The sequence below is a fragment of the Onychomys torridus genome, chromosome 17 (assembly GCF_903995425.1).
Source record: "Onychomys torridus chromosome 17, mOncTor1.1, whole genome shotgun sequence".
NCBI lineage: Eukaryota > Metazoa > Chordata > Mammalia > Rodentia > Cricetidae > Onychomys > Onychomys torridus.
This window is the reverse complement of record NC_050459.1, coordinates 53,764,609-53,787,959: the sequence shown is the minus strand read 5'-3', so window position 1 is coordinate 53,787,959 and position 23,351 is coordinate 53,764,609. Positions and strand designations below refer to the sequence as shown.

At 42.0% G+C, this 23,351-nt stretch overlaps 1 protein-coding gene across 3 annotated transcripts in view; it reads left to right on the top strand.

The window, feature by feature from the left end:
* Positions 1-23,351, top strand: part of Palld (palladin, cytoskeletal associated protein) — a 411,174-nt gene that overhangs the window by 213,149 nt on the left and 174,674 nt on the right. For all 3 annotated transcript variants that reach the window (XM_036166697.1, XM_036166696.1, XM_036166695.1), the window contains 2 exons: positions 7,785-7,904; positions 9,685-10,027. In XM_036166697.1, coding sequence (XP_036022590.1) covers positions 7,785-7,904; positions 9,685-10,027 — 463 coding nt within the window. The remainder of the gene's footprint in view (positions 1-7,784; positions 7,905-9,684; positions 10,028-23,351) is intronic.

The window sequence follows — 23,351 nt, the reverse complement described above, 5'->3', positions numbered from 1 at the left end:
TTTTTTTGGTACAGACCAGCTAGCCTCTTACTCCCTTCACATGATACAACCAATCATTTTTTGACATCAGTTCCTACCAGAATTTCTTTTACAGATGTTGTAGGGGTAAGTTGCAAGTAGATAAAAATTCCATGTTACAACCTGGCACACCTCATTTCCTTGTGGCTTTGCTTCATATCTAATGATGTCCAAATCATGCAAGCCATGATGCTCCTTTCACTCCTTACCATGTGAGCTTGTCACCCTACTTGGGAGACTCCTTCAAAGAGAGGCACAGAAAACAGCCTTGGGTACATGGAGTTGACCAACTGTAAACATCATTGTGATGTCACAAAATAACATCCCAATGCTGTTTGTTTCTAAGTCGTGACTTTTCTACATATCTACTTGGTCACAACCATTCGCAGATCTGTATCTTGTTTTATGCACAGAATTTCTGGAAATTCTTATGAAACAAGTCCTGTTCGATCAGATTAGAATTGCAGAGGAAACATGTAGGGAAATCCATCTTTTTGTTTGTCTGTTTAATGGAGTAAATATTCTTCCTTCTATCTAAATTCACTCATGCATTTATTTAAAAACAAATACTGAAGAGGCTGGCGTGTGGTAAGTGCTGGGAACATGAGCCATGAAAAAAACAAAAGGAACCAATAAAGTAATACGTGATAAATGATTTCACTTTAGTTGATAACCAGTCCTAACCAGAAACTTGCCCTCCTAAAATCTCAGTTGGGGAAACTCTGACTGAGTCTAATTTTTAACGAAGGAGGGAAGCGGATGGTAGGACAGACTTTTAGATAAAAGAAAGGCAGACCCAGAAAGTGCTGCTTAAGGGCAAGAGCTGCATGCTCAGGAGGCGAGAGATCAAAAACCTGGGACCAGCCTGGCAAAAAGCAGGACCTCAGCTGCCATGTGCCGAGTCTTGACTTTATATTCAAAAAACAGAACACCGTACATCTTTCTTCTTCCTTACCTACTCAGCTAAGAAAAGGCAATTGTATGCAGAACCTTGTGTTTCCTTAAGGAGGTATAACTTAGAAAATCCTGGAGTCTTACAAGGGATGGATAAGAAGAAGCATCACTATTCTTTAGGAGTCTTCAGTTTGCTGGGAGATGGCTCAGCATCCAAGATCACTTGCTTTGCAAACATGAGGACCTGAGTTTGAGTTAGAAGGAGCCACATAAAAAGCTGGATGTAGTCATGCACACACCTATAACCCAAGCACTGTGGTGGGTAGAGGCAGAAGCCATGCTTCAGATTACTAAGACCAACAGCTCCAGGGTCAGTGAGAAAAGCAGTCTCAATGGAACAAGGAGGAGGGTGGAGATAGAACTGGATACCTGGAGTCCTTTTTTGTGCACATACGTGGGTGCCCTTACCTGGACACACACACACACACACACACACACACACACACACACACACACACACACTCAATGCTGTTGGGAGCCTTGAGTAGCTCAGAAGTAGCTACTGCCTGAGGATGTTTTTCACAACTTCAAAAGGATACCTGCTCATTTCTTCTAATGCCAGCATATCCACATTATAGGGGATATTCAGCTATCTCCTTGTGTGTTTGAGAACCACTAGTTTATTAGGATATGAAGAAAGCTAATTAGAATTTGAAGCATCAAGAAACTCTGTTTCCAGACTTAGATCTTTCATTGCTTTCCTTTGCTCCAGGTTTCCTGTGTCATTAATGTGGAAAAATGCAGGACAACTACAGAGGCTTTGTACTCTAGAACGAAGCAGTGCACCTGGTCCCTGGCCGGTAGCCTACCCTGAGAGTTTGGACTGCAATACTAATTAGCCGTATTCTTATATTTTTGTTTGTGAGCCTAGCCTTTAACGGCTGAGCCATCTCTCCAGCCCTAATTAGCCATACTCTTGAGATCAAACCTAAGGAATGAGAGTTTGGGACCAGTCTACCTAAAATCTCTTAGAACACAAATATCCTGGGTTTTATTTACCCTTCTCTGCTTACATTCACAACTACATGTATTCAATTTTAAAAAAAAAAAAAAAAAAAAAAAAAACAGAAACAAGAAAACAAACAAAAACCTCCCAGTACCTTCTACCTTTTCAGTAGTTTCTCGCTTCCAAAATGACTATAGTCATACTGATGTGGAAGCCCCAGCTTGAATTGTTGCCACACTTTCTGTCTGCTTCTCCTGGAACACCAACACTGCACAATATTATCAAAACACACAAGGTGACCTCACAGCCTTCTGTCATTCTGTTATTTTCTTTCCATTCACTGAACTTTTCAATCAGATAATTGCATCCTTTAAAAGCATCAGCATCTTTCAAACCCAAATCTCAAGCTCTTCCCTTAATACCTCAACCATTCAGGACTGATGGATATTAAATAACCTGGGAATAGGGCTCCCACAGCTGTGGACTTAAGAGGACACTTGTAGAGTTATTTTTCCCTTCACTTCATGTGAGTTACAAGGATTGAACTCAAGGTGTCAGGTTTTGTGCCTTTACTCACTGAGCTACCTTGTCAACCTCAAGAGACATCGTTTTTCCTCTGTTGGTCCAACAGTGGTTCAAAATGAGTCACCAAAGTGGATGATGACCATCTTTTGTTTTTCAGTACTGGGGTCAAACCTAGGCACTTGTTCATGTTGGACAAGTATTCTGCCATGGAGCTACATCTCCAGCCTTCCTTTGCAACTACTATTTTTTAAAATAAGCAGAGCCAAGTATCGAAAATCCAAAAGGAAAAAGGCAGGAAGGAACAATGAGATGACTCGGTGGGTAAAGGTTCTTGCTACCAAGACTGATAACTTACATTTGGTCCCCAGACTCCACAGGGTGGAAGATTGGAATCAACTCCAGAAATTGTCCTCTGACAGCCACACATGAGCTGTGATATGGGCATACACACACACACACACACACACACACACACACACACACCAATACAATCAAAATTTTCAACAAAAAGTAGATGAATTTTAAAAAGTAATGTACCTCTTTGGTGTTTTCTGTGACAGTTGTTGCCACTATGTATGTATGTTCTTGCTCATACATGTGTGTATAGAGTGTATGTGTGTGTATATGTATGTGTGTCTATGTAATTGATATGTACACATGTGACCAGGTTGAACATAAAGTCTATCGCCTTCTTTTCATTCTAAGAAATGTTTGAAATTCACTGTTTTAGAACTTTTCTCAAGACAAAAATCATCTGGAAAGCATATTTTCAAAAAATCCCTTGGCTCCATCCCAGAGCTGCTTAGTTAGACTATAGGTGAGCAGAAGGAACTGAGAAGCCAGCATACTTAGCCATCACTGCAGGTGATTCTTTTCACAGACATCTCTGGCAAGCCCCCGCTGTAAAAGAGTCAAGAGTCAAAAGTAAAGGATCCTCTGCAGCCAGGCTCATAAATACAAGCCCTCTGAAGTATCACCAGTCTTACCCAGGAGGACAGGCACTCTAGTTCTAAACTTACACAAATTTAAATAATGACGAAGAATCCTGGGCATCTATCGAGAGCCAAACACAGGACACAAAACCAAAGCAGCCAATTCATTTTTCTAGCCCATAGATTTTCTTCTCCTCTGTAAGGAGAAACACCAATTTGAAAAATGCCAAAGTAGCTTAAATGTAAATTACACACCAGAGCTCCACATTCTTTATTTATAGTATTTTCCCAGTGGCACACCAAGACCTTCCACACTGCAAAGACAGGAAGGTGGTGGGTCTGCTTGGATTTACATCTGCTGATCCCTGCACAGCTGCCTGCTTCATGCAGTGTGGTATTAACTTGAGCCTGCTTATTTGTTTGTTCTTTCTAATGACACACACTGTTGAAATTCGTTGTGGAATTAGCATGCAACCTAAGTTTAATTTTTCAGTATTTTTTGCCCTTTGCTATGCCAATACTACAGCAACTGGGAGCAAATACCCTGCTAACATTAAACTCAGCAGGCTTTGTTTTCCTCTTAGGTAAACATTAAGAACTAGAGAAAATTGAGTAGTCCATTTAAGCTCACAATCACACTGATATTCCATGGTGTCTTTTAAAGGACTGTTTTGATGGTAGAGTGTAGAAAATGTCCCTTGTGCTACTAATTGATGAGGCCTGGAAGGACTTCTCAAGTCACTTGCCAGCCTCAGGAGTCAGATGAGGGCCAAGGTCGCCACCCTCAGACCTGCTTGCTGTGATGATTCTGTGTGATCTTACTATGCTGTCCCAAAAAGGTGTCTCCATATCTTTGCAAAAAAAATAGCTCAGGTTGTGTTTTTTTTTTTAATTAAGAAAATGTTTTCATTCATTTTACACACCAATCCAAGATCCCCCTCTTCCCACCCCCCTCCCAACCTCCCCGTCCTCACCCACCTCCCACTCCCCCTGATAAGATGGCAAGGCCTCCCGTCAGGTTGTGATTTTCAATAGCCAATATTTTTCCCTGTTTGTAGCCCAGGAAACTACAACGATACCATAATTTCTTTACATTATGAAGAACTCAAACTATCTTTTAACTGAAATAAATAACGTTGAGTTCTTGTGAGGTTACTGTACTCCACACATAGTGGAAAAAACCTGTGTAAATCACAATAATTAGACCTTTATTATATGTGTCTATATGTCTTTGTAAGAAACCAAAATGTATAGATATAAACAGAAATGTGTATGTTCAATTCTCTGTCTTAAATTTGTTAAGCCCTCATAAAAATGTTAACATAATTACTTAAGAGACAGAAAGTTAAACACCCATTTATACCTTTTAAGTTTTATATTTGTATATAATTTTATCATGTGCATATATTATCTAATAAAAACTTATTTTTGGTTTTCTGGAGTGGTGGGAAGATCTGGAGAGTCTTTTTTCTTTGATTGATTGATTTTGGTTTTGAGACCAGGTCTCATCTGGCCCCTGTTAGCTTTTGCATAGCTCAAGACTGGCCTCGAACTCCTGATCCTCCTGCCTACACCTCCCAAGCACTGAGATGAAAGTGTGCCCAAAATATAAATTCACAAGTTTTAAATATATAGAGAGGTCTTAATAAAAAGAAAAGGGAAAGATAATTCAGGAAACATTGTGTTTTGTTTTGTTTTGTTGTGTTTTGTTTTGTTTTGTCTTTATAGACTGAGTTGGAAGGATTGTAAAGCTACTAAGAAAAAATGTGGGGGAAAGAACCAAAAAAAAAAGAATCTTGTCTTTGTGGTTGTAGAATAATTATAGGATACCTAGTATTTGGTCAGATTTAAAAGATATTACAGCCGGGTGGTGGTGGCTCACACCTTTAATCCCAGCACTCGGGAGAGAAAGGCAGGTGGATCTCTGAGTTCAAGGCCAGCCTGGGCTACAGAGTGAGTTCTAGGATAGACTCCAAAGCTATACAGAGAAACCCTGTCTCAAAAAAACAAACAAATAAATTTAAAAAAAAAAACAAATAAAAGATATTACATAGTCAACCTTTGTTCTGGTTCCTCCAGAAGTCTGAAACAAACAGAAACACCAAAATATGTTTTCTTCTTTTTCTCTTCTATTTTTTAAATTGCCTTAAAAAATGTAATTCTTTCCTAATTCCACCTTACATTTAAGTAAATATTTACATTTAGCAAACTGGAATTTTCTGGTTGGTCTTCCCACTTGTAACTGACTTGCCTGCCTTTAAAGGCAGCACAGTTTTGAAGGGAAGGAGAAGGGAGAGGCTAGGCACACTCTCAAGCCCTGTGGACACTGGGCCTGTAAACTTTGAAGTTGGAATCCACCTAGAGATTTTCTAGTTCATGTCTTCCTTCCATCCTGCCGTATCTCACCCCCTGGAAATTACAAATAACTTGAGGCTAGAAACCTTGCATCATTATCTCACATTAATATTAGATATTAGTGTGAGATAATATTAGAATATTAGCTATAGACTATTAAGGCAGCACATTCCTTAGCACACTCAGCAAGCAGCTGGGTAGATTCTGAACATCTGGGCTCTGTGCATGGGAAGAGGTTCCAGGCTTTCTCTCAGAAGCCTTTCTTGATATCTTATAACCTTTCATTAGTCAGGCTGTTGGTTCCTTTCGTCTATTTCTTCCTTTTGGCTAGAACTACAGCTCATTTGTTCTTACTCTTCAAAAAGAAAAAGAAAAAATGGGGGCAACCTGAGCAACATCTTCCTTAGATGAATTTCTTTATATTTTGGAGACCTCTCAAATGTTTCCCTAGCTTGGTATTTAAATAGATAAACAATAGACATTCATTACTCTGTTCCTTTGTCTGCAAATACACCATGTGTGTGTGCCTGGTGCTTGCAGAGGCCAGAAGGGGAGACTGGATCTCCTGAAACTAGAGTTACAGATTATGAGCCCCTATGTGGGTGCTGGGACTGGAGCCTGGAACCGGAAAGAGCAGCCAGTGCTCTTTACCACTGAGCCATCTCTCCAGACCCTTCTCTGCCCTTTTAATCTTCTTTGCTGAAGCAAAAGAGAGAAGTTCATGACAGGAAATATGCCTTCTTACGTTTTAAGGGTACAGTGCGCCACTGTCATACAACCCTGCACAGCAGATCCTTCAGAACTTCCTCCCCGACATGTTTGCAGCCTTATCCACTCTGAGCGGCAGCTTCCCATGTCCTGGCTACAGGCCCCAGCCGCCACTACTCAGCTCCTGTAGGAGGAGAGTTTGACCTGTTTACATACCTATAGTTGGACACTTGTGATGTTTGTCTGTCACTCTTCTCTACATTTAACCAAACGGCGTCAGTTCCGTACTGTATTAACCACGCCCTGTCGCCGATTCACAATGTGTTGTACAATGAATCTACTTTGGCGCCACCCCATTGTGACACCCAACTGAATACTATGCCAAAAGAGTAAGTTGTGTGATTTCATAGCTTGGAAATTTAAGGTGCATCACTGTGGTAGCGGCACTGTCGCCTCGAGCTAGGCCAGCTGCTGCTGAAGGCTCTACAGCTTATAATCACTGTGGTCCCCAGATCTCTGTCCGGCAACGGAGCGTTTCGACATCTAAGAATCATGCGCATCTCCAGCTTTAAGGAAAATCTCCAGCAGTCTGTTAGCCAAACTGTCATCAGCGTCAGCAGCTCATCAGGAATGGGGGTGGCATGAGGTTCAGGAATAGAGGGATGGCTATGATGCTCACAAAGGCCCACAGACCTTGGTACTTGATAATGTTTTTTTTAAAAAGATGCATATTCAACCCTGTTATGGCACCTCAAAGCAATGTACTTTGGTAATATTGTTGTTGTTGGTGGTGGTGGTGGTGGTTTTGTTTTGTTTTGTTTTGGTTTGGTTTGGTTTTTGGTTTTTCGAGACAGGATTTCTCTGTGTAGCTTTGCACCTTTCCTGGAACTCACTCTGTAGACCAGGCTGGCCTCGACTCACAGATCCGTCTGGCTCTGCCTCCAGAGTGCTGGGATTAAAGGCATGCGCCGCTGCCGCTGCCACCGCCACCTCCGCCGCCGCCACCACCACCACCACCTGGCAAATACAATAAATTCTTTATCTTTATTTCTGGAGACATATTCAGGAGCATTGGATATGGACAAAATCAGACTATAAAAAGAGATTACACTTTCACCTTATGCTTTAATTTGTTTATCTTTGTACTTACTGATATATATGTCTGTGTATATATATGGCTCCTTTTGTTGGCGATACTCTTATTAGTGATGGTTAAGTTGAAGGAAGATACATTAAAGCACTCAAGCCTGGAGAGTTGGAGGAAACTGGAGGGGGTGGAGGTTCACTTCACTTGACTTCTCTGCCCGTGTCCCTCTAACGGATTATCTGGGTCATTTTGCTTCCAGAGGAGATCTGCACCCTTGTCATTGCTGAGAGCTTTCCTGAAGATGCAGGCATCTTTACCTGCTCAGCCAGAAATGACTATGGATCAGTGACCAGCACTGCTCAGCTTGTTATCACCTCGGGTAGGTGGGAATCAAAAGCAGCAGCAGCCGGCTCCTCCTACCCGGCTCTTGTGCAGTTCCCCAAGACAGGCAACAACTGTCCCAGGAGCAGTGCTCAGCTCTTAGGAATGTCACGGCCACTCCAAGAGTTCTCCTAGCTGTCAGATGTCTCATCTCAAACAAAGAGCTTTGGGGGAGCTATGGGGGTGGAGAAGACAAGCTTGGTGACTAGCACTGGCTCATGGGGCCAAGTTTTGAAGATCATGCAATCTTGATCTCAGAAACAATAGAGCTGGTAATCTTCGTGCTAAGCTAGGACTCCTCACCTCGGAATGTCCCCTTTAAGTCAGAGGTGCAGTCATGGTCCTCAGCAGTGCAGAGGACCTGCAGAAACCTGCCCAAATGTGTCACCCTGTGAACCACGATTGAAACTTGTGAGAAAGAAATTCAAGTGATGAAATGTACAGATGATGTGAAGGTGCTGGAAATCAAATCTCCTCTCAGTAGATATTAGTTTGAGTAATCGACTCTGACACGAAAGATAAAATATTGCACTACTTACACCAGTGTTAAAAAAGAAAGACATGGACATCCAACTCAAAAACAAATCACTAGGGAAGACAATAAGAAGAAACAGATCTTTGCTTTTCTTTGTATGTTTAGATGCGTTTTCTACCGATGAACTTTACCTCAGCTTGTAGTAGCTGCTTCATCTTTCAAGGTCATCTTAATAGAGATTTTAAACTGGTCACTTTGACCAAGCCTAGCACACAAACACACTGGCGTTAGTCTACTGCCCTGATTCCCAGAAGAGCAAGGACTTGGAGGCTAGGTGGCAGCAGAGTCACAGCTAGAAGAAGCTTGGGGACTGTCAACGCATTTGTATGTTCATTAAGATAAGCAGGGGAGGAAAGGCTCACCTTAGTGGGACCGGGTTGACCTGAATGGACACGGTAGGCAGTGCTGTCCCTGGAGTCCCACAGCAGGCTGTATCCCAGCATTGTAATGTTCAGTTACCTTGAAGAGTGTCCCATCAAATGATCACAGCAGTCTCCAAACAGTTAACAGCAAAAACTAGACTCTTTGACCCTGGTATGCCAAACACAATTGATAAACTGTTTTGGTTTTCTATGAACCTCAATAAGCATTGCTTGGTGCATCCACAAAGGTCTGCCAGGCTCTTAGAAAGGTAAATGGTTCAGAAAGTGTCATGACCTCAAGATACTTTTAATCTATTGAGAGTCACATTTTTAAATCTGTTTTCAACTGAGTTATGGCTGAGACAATGTAATTTCCCATCTGACATGGAAATTTTCTATGCACTCATGAGAATTTCAAGAATTTCGCTTGGGCTCAGAACTTCTCTCCCCTGGCTTCAGAAGGGGTGGCTGCCTAAACCCTTCTGAACTTGAGTGCTATCAGTGAGTCATTGGGGTTAGATGTCCAATGAGATTCATGGACTGGGCAGGGGTGGGGGGTGTCAGAGGATAAAGCATTTGAATTGATATTCTTTGCAATGTCATATTTGATGATGCCTTATCTTAAGCTCTTAATGCACTTTGTTCCTGAATCAGTAGCTCATTTTTCTACAGGTGAGCTCAGTCAGGGAATGAGACAAATAGTCACCACTCAAAACAAGATCAGGAGGCTAGAAATGTTTCTGAGTCCCATGACAGCAGTGTGGCCCTTCTTCCCTAATGACATACAAGGGATCTCCCACAGGATCCATGAGTGTGAAAATCATTTGTTGAACGAGTAGCATCTTATTACTTTTTTCTTCTTCCCCCCCCCCTTTCTTTAGCCAACACTGACAACTGTAGCTATGACTCAGTAGGAGAGCCCAACAGTGATCACGACCAACACTTTCCACCTCCCCCTCCAATCTTGGAGACAGGTTCCTATGAGATGGCATCCCAGAAGCCATCTGAAATCCAGCAGGTGAACAGCCCCGACTTAGGACTTAACATGGCAACACTTCAAATGCAATTCAACTCTTCGGAGAGGGAGACCAATGGAGTTCATCCCAGCCATGGAGTCAATGGGCTGATTAATGGCAAAACTTATGGCAATAAATCTCCTCCAACACCAGCTGCCCTGCTTTCGCCCACTAAGGAACCACCACCTCTGCTTGCCAAACCCAAACTGTGAGTACTTCTGCATGGTTTTATAATACTTTCCATATTCCTGTGCCATTTCCTCTCTGGTTAGAGAAAAGCTTTCTCCTGGACTGGACTGTGTGGCAAACCACCCTTTCTGCAGGCAAGCTGTTCTTGACTGCAATGATATTTAAATATTTAAATACCAAGGATATTTAAAATAAAGAAGGTAAATTTAGAGCATCATTAAATCTCTTTGCTAGAAGCTGTAACTAACTGGTCATGGCTATGAAAATATCTTCAAGGGGCACTGTCTTCTGGATTGTGGCAGGGTGCAACTGCTCTCTAGAATGAATGGAGAAGGGAACTCCTTGGAGTCTCCATTAAACTAAGGACCAGCTTTTTAACTAGAGGAATCAGAAGTGCAGATGAGCAGGAGGAGACTAGGAAGGAAGAGTGGGAACCCAGGAGCTAATCCTGGCCAGGAGGGAAAACCAGAGGCAGGCTTGCCACGTGGAGGAGTGTCCATGACAACTCAGCCTCCTTGCCTTTGGAAGTCCATGGAACTACATATTTCCACCATTCACCTTTAATTTCTATTATTTTCTCAGGATGATAAGTCTTTTGTGAACTGTGTCCATTGGCACCATGCAGCAAAGCATTGTCATGAATGGAGCCATTACAGTGTCAGAGAGAGAGAGAGAAAGAGAGACAGAGAGACAGACAGAGACACACAGAAACAGAGAGACAGGCAGATAGACAGAGAGACTGACAGAGACAGAGACAGAGACAGAGAGAGAGAAATAGAACTCAAAAGGTTCTCTATCCAGCAGAACAATTGCTAATTGTTCTTTGACATATGGAAAAATCTCTACTGGTTCACATTTCCATGAGAATGAGATCACTCCATCTAGGAAAGGCTCTGGATTCCTTGTGTTGTCTGATATCTTAGGAGTTCTTTGCTTCCTTAGCAGTGATGTACTTATGTTCTTCAATCTATGATCAGCTCATGTGTTGGTAGTGTTAAAATTGATTAGAAACTTGAACCAGATTTATACATCGCTTCATTATTTACCAAGGGATTTCATGGACCTCAGCCAAAAGCAAACCAACTCTAAGAACACCTTAAGAAACTGGGAGGGGTTTTATAAAAAAGAAACTTCAGGACAATTGTATAAGGCGATATCAGAAATCTACCCATTATTACCCAGTAGGTCATTTTGCATTGTTTTGGCTCCTGTGTTTTATTTTATGTACATGGTGCTCTACCTGTATATACACCTGCATGCCAGAAGAGGGGAAATCAGATCTCATTACAGATGATTGTGAGCCACCATGTGGTTGCTGGGAATTGAACTCAGGTCCTCTGGAAGAGCTGCCAATGCTCTTAACTACTGAGCCATGGCTCCAGCTGGCTCCTGTGTTTTAGGTGGTAGAGCTACTGATCAGGTTTATGTATAGCACTGTGAAAGACCTGTGTTCTCTCTGAGAAGATAAAGTGAGCTTTAAAGAAAAGAAAAGGCATCCATAAAAAAGATTTACATTCTTATAGCACCAGCCATAAAATTAATAGCTACTACTGACTTGTTTCATGTTTGCATTTTAATTATGTATTTGTAGTGCTTTTACTGAAACAGGGACCACTCCTCTTAGGGAAGGGCAGATGTGTTTAATGAGGAGGTCTTGACTGTGCTCTTGATCCAGTGAAGTGTTTCTCTTCTAATAGCCATCATAAATTCAGTATAAATCACAGGAGAGTAAACATGAGGAACTGTTAGCCAGCATTTACAGCCTGCCTTATCTCAGACATTTCAGCAGCTCCTCAGCTTTCAGCTGTATCCCTGTGCTTGTGTGTATGATGGGGCTTTGTCTACAAAAATAATAATAATAATAATTCTGTGGTTATTAAAAGGTTGAGTAGTTTAAGAACAAGTTTCAGAGGTGGTAACATAATTTGTTTAAATTGCATCTTTTCAGAGGAAAACAGGAAGAAAAGATCCTAAACCCATGGTATTGACTATCTGTCTTATTCTGTCTTTGCGCCAAATAAGTCTACTGCTGGGTCTTGTCTCCCCAAACAATGCCTAGAGATTCAAAATAAATGGAGAGCTCAAGGTGCAAATTGTAGATTTCTTGTATTTCATAAAAGTGTCCTTCAAAGGCATGGTTCTGCCTGGAATTCCTAGGAAGTTTGTAACTGGCAAACTCAGTAGGTGGCTGACAGAGCATCTAGGAAAGTGTGGTCTTGATTGCCCATGTGCTTGCCTTCTGGATTCAACTAAAGGATGCGGAAATCACAATGTGCTGTTTCCACCCCCCCCCCCCCCCCCCCCTGCCTATTCCTCTCCTTTCCTGCCTTCCTCTTCCACCTTGTGAACGGGAGGTACAATCTGCATGCACACAGCCTGCCAAATGAGAAATCAAAGGGGGAGTTAGTGAAGGGTGATGCTTACACCCAGAAACAAGCAGGTCAGCAGATAAAATTCTTACTTTTAGTGGAGTGCCAAAAATAAAACATAGCTGTAAAAATCCATGCCCTTTTGATAATGAAATGGTTGGACAGATTTTTTTCCATGTTAACTCAACAGCTGTTTTTGCTCCTGTTCTTCCTGTTTGCTCTCCCTGTGGTCTTGGAATAAAAAATAGGATTAGTGTTTCCCATGTTGAAGTAAAGTGAATTTGGGTTGAATTAGCCTGTGTAATTGTATTTACTGTGTTTGCTTCTTTCTTTGCTACCTACACCTACCCTCAGATACCCCATTGTTTCTGAAAATCTTGCCTCAAGGGAGGGACATGTTCTAAAAACTCTTTCACAGCAAGTGTCCTATATGGCCCTAACTGTCAACTTGACATAGCCTAGAGTCATCTGAGAGAGGAACTACCTGGATTACATTGGCCTATCAGTATATCTGTGACAAGTTATCTTGATTTCTAATTGATGTAGGAGGGTCTAAGCCACTGTGGGTGGTACCATTCCCCGAGCAAGTAGTCCTGGGTATAGAAGAAAGCTAGCTAAGCATGACCCTGAGAGGGCCAGTGAACATCTTTTTCTATCGTTTCTGCTTCAGGTTCCTGCTTGAGTTCTAGCCCTGACCTGTAAGCGAAGATAAATCTGTTCTCCTAAGTTGTTTCTGGTCATGGTGTTTGTCCCCAAAACAGAAGGAGACTAAACAGAAAGGTAGCCAGGACTTTAAGGCTGACTAGCTGAAGCCATGTCTTCATAATGGTCAGTACTTCTTAAAATAGCGAATTGTCCCTTTTCTGCATAGACGGGAATTAGAGATGGTGTGTGAGAGAGAGGCAGATGGAAATAGTGGCCAGTGTCACTCTTTATCAGCTTTCTATGTTTGGAAGCTCCTTATGGGTCCCCCACACGCCTAGACACACGTTGAAGTACAAGTTGTTCCTTTGTCTGGAATGTTCTACACTTGCAATGTGATAAACGCTGGCCTCTTCTTGCCTATCAAATCTCAACTTAATGTTATCCCCTTCCCCAGCCACTCAATCTAAAGCAGCCACCCAGCCACTCTCCCCTTTAATTTGTATACGGTACACGATTACCTCTGATGGTTATTCACTTACTATTGGCTTTGTACATTGCTACCCCTCTGAGAATAGAGACCTTCGCTGTCTTTCTTGGGCCCTATGTAGTAGATGTCTGTAAGTATTTTTGAAGAAATGAAGCAAAAGTTAAGCACCAAGAAGAAAAAGAGCTCTCATCTGTAGAGCAACCTCATTTGCTCTGCTTAAGTTTTCCCTGAATACTCCCAGAACTTCTGTTATCAAATCCCACCAGTTCAAGACTTGTTCTCCTTTGTAAAACGTTACCAAATGATAATGTTTGTGTCTCCACCTGGTGATGACACATATGTATATGAAGAATTCAGCTGAAATTCCATGTGAAGACCTAGAGCTGTCACTCACTTAGTGGAGTACTTAGCTGTCTGTCGTGGCACAAAGCCCTGAGTTCCATCTACAACATCAGCATAACACTGGGCATAAAGGTCAATGCCTGTGGTCTCAGAACTTAGAGAGAGGCAGGAGGGTCAGAAGTTCAAGATCATCTGCAGCTACATAGTTAGTTCAAGGCTAGCTTGGGCTTGGCCTAACTCTACATGAGACCTGATCTAGAAAAATAAAGAGAGCTACCTTCTGTGTATACCTGAGTTCCAATCTCCGTGTAAAGTGCCAGACGTGTTGACACTCTCCTGTAACCTGAGCACTGGAGAAGAGAATGGAGACAGGTGGATCCCTGAAGCTCATTGGCCAGAAGGTGAAGCTGAATAATGAGCTTTGGGTTCTGTGTAAGACTCTGTTTCAAAAATAAATACGGAAAGCAATCAAGAAAGAATTCCCACCATCTACCTACTCCTCTGGCCTCTACATACAGGTACACACATATGACACATCCATATTAACATGTTTATAACACACATAGAGGAGGGGCACAGAATAAATATGGACTCATGTTCGACAGAATAGAATTACAGGAGGGAAAAAAGTCATCCAGTTATCCACTCCTTTCCTCATTTTCTCCAGTGCTCCCCCTTGATTGATGCTTTGCTTTAACTGTGGAGAAAATGAGCCATCTGAAGAGTAGGAGAATGGGTCCAGTCTCTAGCAAATGCTTGCAGGGTTGGTTACAGTCAAACTGCCGTTTCAAGGTGTGTGCACTTGCCCTGTTAACACCCGCATCAGATCTCAGACTCTGATGAAGGGTTACTGACTTCTGTGCTACTCCCTTCCTGTCCTGTTTATGTTGGACTGGAGCTCAAACTCCAATGTGTGGCTTGGGCAGCATGACTTCAAAAGCTGAATGTTTTTCCATCCTTTAACTTCTTCTAGTTAGGGTTCAAGATCTCACTATATCACCCTTTGACGATAGAAGAAAACTGGTTTCCCAGATTCTGTTTCGCATAAGCTTTACCTGGTAGATTCAAAAAAAACAGAGCATGAAAGGCAAGGAGAGTGAAGGGAAGCAGAGCAATGTGGGGGGAAGTGTGTGTTGCAAATAGCCAGACTTGTAATTATCAGGCGACAGTGAAAAGATGCTTAAATGCACACAAATAGACTTTAAACCCAGAAAACTTCATCCCCTCACTATTCTGCGTGCCTGAAAATTCTGGGAAACTCTGGACTGAAAGATGAAAGAGGTAAGAGCATTACCTTTCAATGATCTGTGCCAAGTGATTGCCAGGATGATTTTGATAAGAACACACGCACGCATACACACACACACACACACACACACACACACACACAGAGAGAGAGAGAGAGAGAGAGAGAGAGAGAGAGAGAGAGAGAATCTTTCAACATGACACAGATTTTTTTTTTAAGAAAAAAAAAATCTGTGAATTTGATTTAGTGCAATCCCAATAACCTTTTCTTCTCAAGTCAATGTTTACAAGGTGAATCATTTTACCTTTGACTTTGGAGATTTAATGTGCATGGGCTTCTGTTTCTGCTTAAGCAATTTTAATTGGCTTCAAAGAATAGTCTACGAGCCACTTAGTAATAGTAAAAACGAGAAGCATAAAGCCAAAGGGACCTTCAGAATAACATAAGAGGGAAATGGGGCAGAAATATTAGAGGCAGAAATGGGGCTCATTTGTTTTTTATAAAAATCACATATATACATACACACTCACCCAACAGGATCAGGAAGGAACAGAGCAGAGATGGCGGCCCCAGGTGGCCTAGCTGGCCGTCTGGACATAGAACCTCTTTATAAACACTCTGTGATGACAACTCTACATTAACAGTGTTAGTGTTGGATCTCTTCTAAAACAACCCCTCCCCGAGGTGGGAAGTCTAATCAAGGGGCTTCCTGAAGCATGAACTTTTAACTAAGAAAGAACATTTTGATATAGCCTTTCCCCTAATTTTTTCATGGAAATACTGGCTGTAATGCCGTGTCTCATTCTTAACACAAAGAACATGCTACTCAAGTATGCCAGTCTCTTGCTGACTTCAGTATTTAAGTGCATTTCTGTGGGTTGGAATCCTTATTGTGTAGCTCAAAGTCCTATTTGGTGTGTATTGTATAGATGGGGATACTTGCATGACATCTATATTATATTACCTCCAAAAAAACACACTATGTTCAGCCTCAAATATTTGGTGCTTTATATGAAAGAACACAGGATGATAATATGTCTTCAACATTTCCATTTCATCTTGTCTAAATGTGTATAAGAGTTCCATCGGTCATTATGAAGTTGGAAGTATAGTCCCTTCCTGGTGAAGACAGTTTGAAAGGGGAGAGAACTAAAATAAAGCTACATAGAAATATGGTCAAGAGTTGGTTGGGCAGGAAAGATGGCTCAACAGTTCAGATAACTTGTTCCTGTTACTCCCAACCACTCATAACTCTAGGTCCAGGGGATCTGGCCTCCTTGGGCACCAGGGACACTCATGGTACATATGCACACACGCAAGCAAAAGTTCACGCATACAAGTTAAATGCTAAATCTATTGAATTATGAAGATTAAATTAGGCTAGTGAGGAGAATGATGAGTAAAGGTGAAGAATAGAGATGAGGGAATTCTTATTTCCCAGCAATGATGAGACCATATTTGAAAGTAATGGAGACCTGTATTAGATCCAGAGCACACTTTTAGTGGCTCTGTACCAGCCAGCATTAGCATTTAGAGAGCAGAAACAAAGAATGCATACAGTTTGCAAGCCTAGAACTGTCAGGATGCTGCTATATTTAATTTGAATATTCTGAAAAGATGCATCATTAAAAATATCATCCATGCAGTGCACGGTGTCAGAGAAGACCCAAGATTAAGGGGAAAGTCTCCCAAATAGACTAGAGACTAAGATACCAAGATAGTGAATGCTATACCAGGAGCACAACTGCCTCCAGGCAGAGTGACATCAGAAACTACAGAAAGGCATACCCATGGTGACCCAAAGAGAGGACTAGCAATGTTCACAAGCTGCAGATAAGCACCACCCAACTGATAAGAGAATTCAGGACCCATCCATCTGAGTGAGTAGTTCAAGTGGAAATGGAGGTCATGGGCGTAGGGGAAATAGTCCAGCAGATCAAGATGCTAGGGGAACACTGGCATGGCTGTTGGCCAGAGGCCATGGCCCAAGCCCAAAGGCTAAATAGCAAAGTCATTGAGAAAAGTGAGGAAGTGGCCAAGGTTGTTGGTGGACAGCAGGAAAGAGAATGACTATAGGTGGAGCGCGGGAACTTCATAGGGGAAGCAGACACTGGGTGATAAGAGTGAATCCTTCTAAGAGTGGATATGGGGAGTGCGGGGTAGGCAGTCACCTCCTGCTTAGTGGATGGACCAGAAGGGGCTAGAAGCAGCCCTGGGGAAAGCCAGGTTTCAATGGAGACAAAGCAGGTTAGAGACAGTCCAGACATTCCAAGCTCAATGGAAGGATCTAGAAAAAATCTCCAGAGGATGACGTTGAAGGAAGAACAGAAAGAAAGAAGAGAGCCTTGGGTGTGAGAGTTGCACCTGGGAGGTAGGCCAGGCATAATTCTGGGATTACTTTACCTCAAACAAAGAGTGACTAAGACTATCCCTGTGAAGCACCACAAGAGTCGTAGCCAATCTAATTTCCACTTCTTTTTGCAGCCCTGTGTATTTCATTACATTTCAGCACCGTGAGCCATTTTGACATCACTGACCTCCTCTATCCAAGCGAGATCCTCGGTTGAGCTTTATTGGACGAGCTGATTTCCTATGTTTGGCTATTTTAAGATAATTATTCCTAACAAATGATTCCCTAATTCGTATTCACTGAATTTGACTCCACGTCTACAACTGTTACTATGAGGATTTATTCCTGTATACCGTAGACTGAACTGTATTAGCTTGCCATTTATTCTGTGAACATGTAAGTTCTTCATTCAAACTAATGTGTCATCCAGTGCTGAGAACACTAGTAGCAGCTTCTCTTGTTTTACTTGGTTCCTATTACATGTGTAAAAGTAGTTTGCTTTCTCAGCAAACCCATGGATGACAGTTTCCTTCCTTGACCGAATTTAGAATTACAAGAACCTTGTGGATAACACTGGGATCTTAAAAAAAAAAAAAAAAAAAAAAAAAAAACCTGTTCCATATGTGGCAAAGTATTATATATTCTTTCATTTGATTTTAAAGACTAGTGCACATGTTAAACTTATATGGTGAAATAATTAGGTCTCATGAAACAAGGTTGCTGGACAGATTCCATTTAAATTTAAGCATGCATTGGCTTCATTACCCAAAAGGAAACTATTAATTATTTGCAATCAGAACTTCAGGCCTTGGGGCTAGAACATGTCAGGTTCATGCCTTCTGACCATTATCCAGATGCACATGGGCTGAAAAGGCTCTAGAGGATGTGTGCTGTATCCTCTAGGATTACTGTCACCAGCCTTGTGACATGTATGTTCGCTGAGACACCAAACGACGTCTCTGTTATACGTCTTGCTGCATCTCCACAAAGTTCTTCCTACCTGTTGTTACTTAAGTGCAGTGATGTACATATGCACAGAACACATTATTAAGGACTGTGAACCCCCTGATATGATGCTAGTAAAGCAGTCAAGTGACTAACACAATCTCCAAATAGAGTAAGCAGGGGCAGTGATCTGGTAACCTCTTTGCTCAAACGAATTTATAACTAGGTCAGATCTGGGTAATCACACACCTCAGCTCCAATTTGAAAAGTACTGCTTTCCCAGAGTCACCATTAAATGTGAAGGCTGTGAGAGACTTCTGGAAAGACCACAAATACATTCTTGCCCTCATCTCTATCTTGGTGGAAATAGTTCATACACCATCTGGTTTCAAGGATATACCAACATTATGCTCAGTAATGTCTGTAGCAAAAATATATGTGTGTGCAGAACCATAAAAGATGGCTTTGTTACAAAGCGGTATGAAATAAATAATGCCTTTGTTCTGTGCAGTTTCTAAAATGAAGTTTGTAGCTTAAACTTTCAGATAGTTTTAGCCTTATAGGTAAATTCTTCTTTCATATGACTATGAATTTTGTGTCTGGCCTCTTTCTTTCCTTAATAGTCATTACTTTATTTTGGTTAAATAAGCAATCTCTAAGTGCAACATGAAATTTTCACGTTTACTTGACCCTTGTTTTTATTCTATCACAAAGCAATTTTACACATAAAGAGAATTATATGTGATAGACCTTTCTAGAATAACAGTGAGAGCTTTTACTTCCTTTTTTTCCCCCTAACTATTCTATCTTTGAAAGCAGGATTTTATTTGGTTATTGTCATTACCAAGACGTTCTGGGTGGGTGTGGTAAAGCATACTTGTAATCCCAGTACTCGGGAGGCTGAGGTTGGAGGATGGCCAGGGATTCAAGGGCAGCCTGTCCCACATAGCAGGTTCCAGACCAGTCAAAGAATTTATGATGGCTGAATAGCTGCCTTACTAAAGAGAAATAGCTATTTTACCAAAAAGTGGGAGAGATGGGTTTGTATAAAGCATTCTGGAAGTTCTCCTAGTGGAGACTTTGGTTTATGCTTAGGGTATCACTCCATTTCATTATGGCATTAGCTAAGTGGGTGAGGGGCACATTGCATTCACTCAGTCTGTGTGACCTAAAGTCTCTAAGATGACGTACTGTCTTACACTCTTGCTGTAATTATGTCAGACTGGATTCCAATAACAATTGGAAGTGAAGTGTAATGAAGTGCTCATTCAACCATTGTCTAATTTCCTAGTCATTTTAGTGAGAGCAATTGGGAACAGCAGCTGGCTTTATGCCAGAGTTCTGCCCCATGCTACATTGAGAGCAAGTGATGTACTTTTGCTTGGGAACTGAGGCTGTCTTCTATTGTGATGCCATCTTAAAATGGGAAAAAAACACAGATCAGCAAATGCCTAGATCAACCCCACACTTGGAGCTGGATCTGGGTAGACAGAGGGGTTGTGGTTTCCATGAGAGCCAAGAGGATTTATAGAGGAAGGGGATGGGGGCTAAGGGATAAGGTTGAGAGGTCTTGAGCTTGGCCCATGTTCCATGCTGTTTCCTTAAAAGTCATCAGAAGTTACTTGAACACTTTGAATGCCTGCAATGGATACAGTTTTGAGTCCATCTTCCTTCTATGTCTATCAGACTAAATTACTCCATGTGTTCTAGAATCAGAGCAAAATAACCACATACCTCTTGCTAACCAAATTCCATCTGGTTACAAGCAATTTATCAACCAGATCATTCTCCCTCATGGTGTCAAATCTCTCCCTCGAGCTGTGTTCATGTAGAATTTCTAAACATCGCCATTTTTCATGCTGGGGAGTGGAGTGTTTGTGTGTTTCCGAGCTCTTCTGACCTGGTTATACACTTCACTACACCATTGAAAGCCTGAGCACAGTATTCTATAAGCTTACAAAAACTGGAAAACCACTATGTACACTGGCAGGCTAGGAGTCCCCACCTTGAGCTGGACACTCAGTTCCTGACAGAGAATTCTAATAGACCCTGTCATTGCCACCAGTCACTTAGTCCTAATATGAAGATATTTTCAGCACTACCACCCACCACCCTGAGAAACTCATATAACATCAGCATATCTCACACTGATATGATAAAGCACAGAGCAACATAAGCTACGGTATTAGTTATTGGAATGTTTGGGTCCGGTACTCATTTATCAACCAGTCCTGTTTGTCCAGTCCTGGCATGACTTGCTTTTTCCACAGTAAACTGCCTTGTCTTTGTGTCTCTGGGACCACAGCCCCACTCCATAGCATCTTTTTAAACATCAATTTTCTCATGACATTTTCTTCTTCTAAAAGTGCTGTCCCTTGAATGTCAGAGATGCTCCTTGGGTTGCCTGTCATCCCCTTGGGACATTCCCTTATCTTTATCTTGGGACTCTAGCTCACTTTTTTTCTCTTCTGATCCCCAAATACCATTTTGTAATTGTATATTATTCTCTTATTTGTTAAAAAGTATGCCCCTGGCTTTCAAAGTAAAGGTACAGAGCACATTGGCTTTCCACCTAACTCATCTGAAAAAAATGTCTTATTTTTTTAATTGACAGCTCAGCTGGCTTTTGAATTACAGGTTTTCCCTAAAAATGTTGAGGGAATTCCTTCTGGTTCTACTTTCTAGTGTTTTTATAGCAAAGATCATACCCATCTAGCTTCTGGTCTTTGCAGTATGACTTTTTTCTTTTTTCATTTTGGAAGCATGTGATCTTTTCTGGTCTTCTGTCTGGAGTAGGGACTGGATCTGGGCCCTCCGACATGCTCTAGTACACACACCCCCATCCCTTTCACTTCTCATCTTCAGACTGAGTCTCAGTAGGTTGACCAGCTTGGACTTGAACTGGTTCTGTAGCCCAGACAAGCTTCCATTGATCATCCTCCTACCTCAAACACTGCAGATCTATGCCATCAGGACTCTTCTCTTTAAATATTTTTATTTTTAATATCCCTATTTGAAACTTGTAATAAGGTGATGATAAAATTCTTAAATGGCCTAGTGGTGGTGGTGGCGGTGGTGGCGGCAGCAACGGCAATGCATGCCTTTACTCCCAGCACTCTGGAGGCAGAAGCAATCAGATCTCTGTGAGTTCAAGACCAGCCTGGTTTGCAGAGTGAATTCTAAGACAGCCAAGACTACACAAGGAAACCCTGTCTCAAAACAAACAAGCAAGCAAGCAAACAAACCTCAGGGCTCAGGAGGGGGATTGCTCCTGAGCCATGATACACATGTGAGGGTCAGGGGACAACTTGTAGGAGCCTGTTTTCTCCTTCCACCAAATGGGTCCTGAGGATCAAACTCAGGTTGGCAGGCTTGGCAGCGAATGAACACTTACTCACCAAACTATCTCACCAGCCCTTCACTGTTGGCGTGCTTCTGATTTTTGGTGTATTTCCTGTGCCTTTCTCTGCTCTGGTCTTCTAGTCCCAAAATCCTCCTGCTGAGTTCAAGTGGTATTTTCATGTTTCTAGTTCACAAATTTTCCTTCTGATTTTGTTTTTTATGCTACTCCAATGTGCTCCATGACTGTGTAGAGTGTCCTTTTATCTTGTTACAGATAACAATCACTGGAAGGTTTTCTTCTTCAGAAGGAAAGCCATTGTGCTGCTGGTCATTTTCTCCTTTTCTGCCCTTCCCCTGATTATCTCTACTCCTTAAAGTTCCTTTATGTCTGTGTTTATTTCAACTAAATTTCATGTTCAAAGCTTTCCAGAACCATTTCATGACCTTCACCTCACTGAAACTACATGCTCCGTTGGAATTTGTGAACTGGTAGTCTGTACACTGGGAAGGCAAGGGGAGAGGGTTGACAGGCAGCATTTGGAAGCTAATCAATGGAAAGGGCTTGGCTTTCCTCTTTTAGCGTGAAAATTAAATGCACATCCATTTCATGTTTTTCTCTCTTCCTTCCTTCCTTCCTTCCTTCCTTCCTTCCTCCTTCCTTCCTCCCTTCCTTCCTTCCTTCCTTTCATCCTTCCATCCTTTCTTTCTTTCTTTGTTGTTTGTGAGACAGAGTCTCTTGTGTCAGGGGTTAGTCTTGAACTAACCCAGTAACTGAGGATAATATTGAACGTCTGACGTGTGAGTTCACCTCCCAGTGCTGGGATTTCAGGCATGCACTACTATGCACAGTTTATGTGGATATCAAACCGAGGCTTTGCGCACTGTAGGCCGGCATTCTACCCACTGAGTAACATCCTTGTGCTGTTGTGCCGAGCGATGCCTGACCGGAAGCTGTTCTGGCTGTGCAGCTCCATGATGTGAGCGTGCTGTCTCCTCGAATGGCTAAGGAAGGTTGGTTGACCAGCAGCCAGACATGGGGAACAGGGTGGTTCTTCTCCAAACTGTCAGCTGGCCATCTTGGCTTCAGCCCCATGCCTTTCCCCCAAATTGGGAGGTACCCAGTGATCAAGGCTTCCCTTGCTTCAAATTAGTATCCACATCACCTCACCCTCTGGATACTCATGTATCTCCCCTTTTCTCTCCTGCATGGGCAGTTCATTCACACACTCTTAATTGCAGGGAGCACATGGATGTCGTTACTCTGCTCTCATTCTTCTAGGTTTTTTTTTTTCGGTTTTTTTTTTTTTTTTTTTTTTTTTTGAGCTGAGGATCGAACCCAGGGCCTTGTGCTTGCTAGGCAAGCACTCTACCACTGAGCTAAATCCCCAACCCTCTTCTAGGTATTAAAGAAGGAACAAAACCCGAATACATCCATTCAATCCACTGTTTAGGTATGTGTCCATTTATGACTTTGGAACTTGTTTTTAAAGTCGGTTCCTTATTTCAACACACCGCCAAAGACGGCAGTGGACAGAGACAGACTCCCACCGTCCTTGGAGGTGACCTCGGGTACACTGCTCCCATGGTGTCATGGTCAGTAAGAGGGAAGTGTGACTG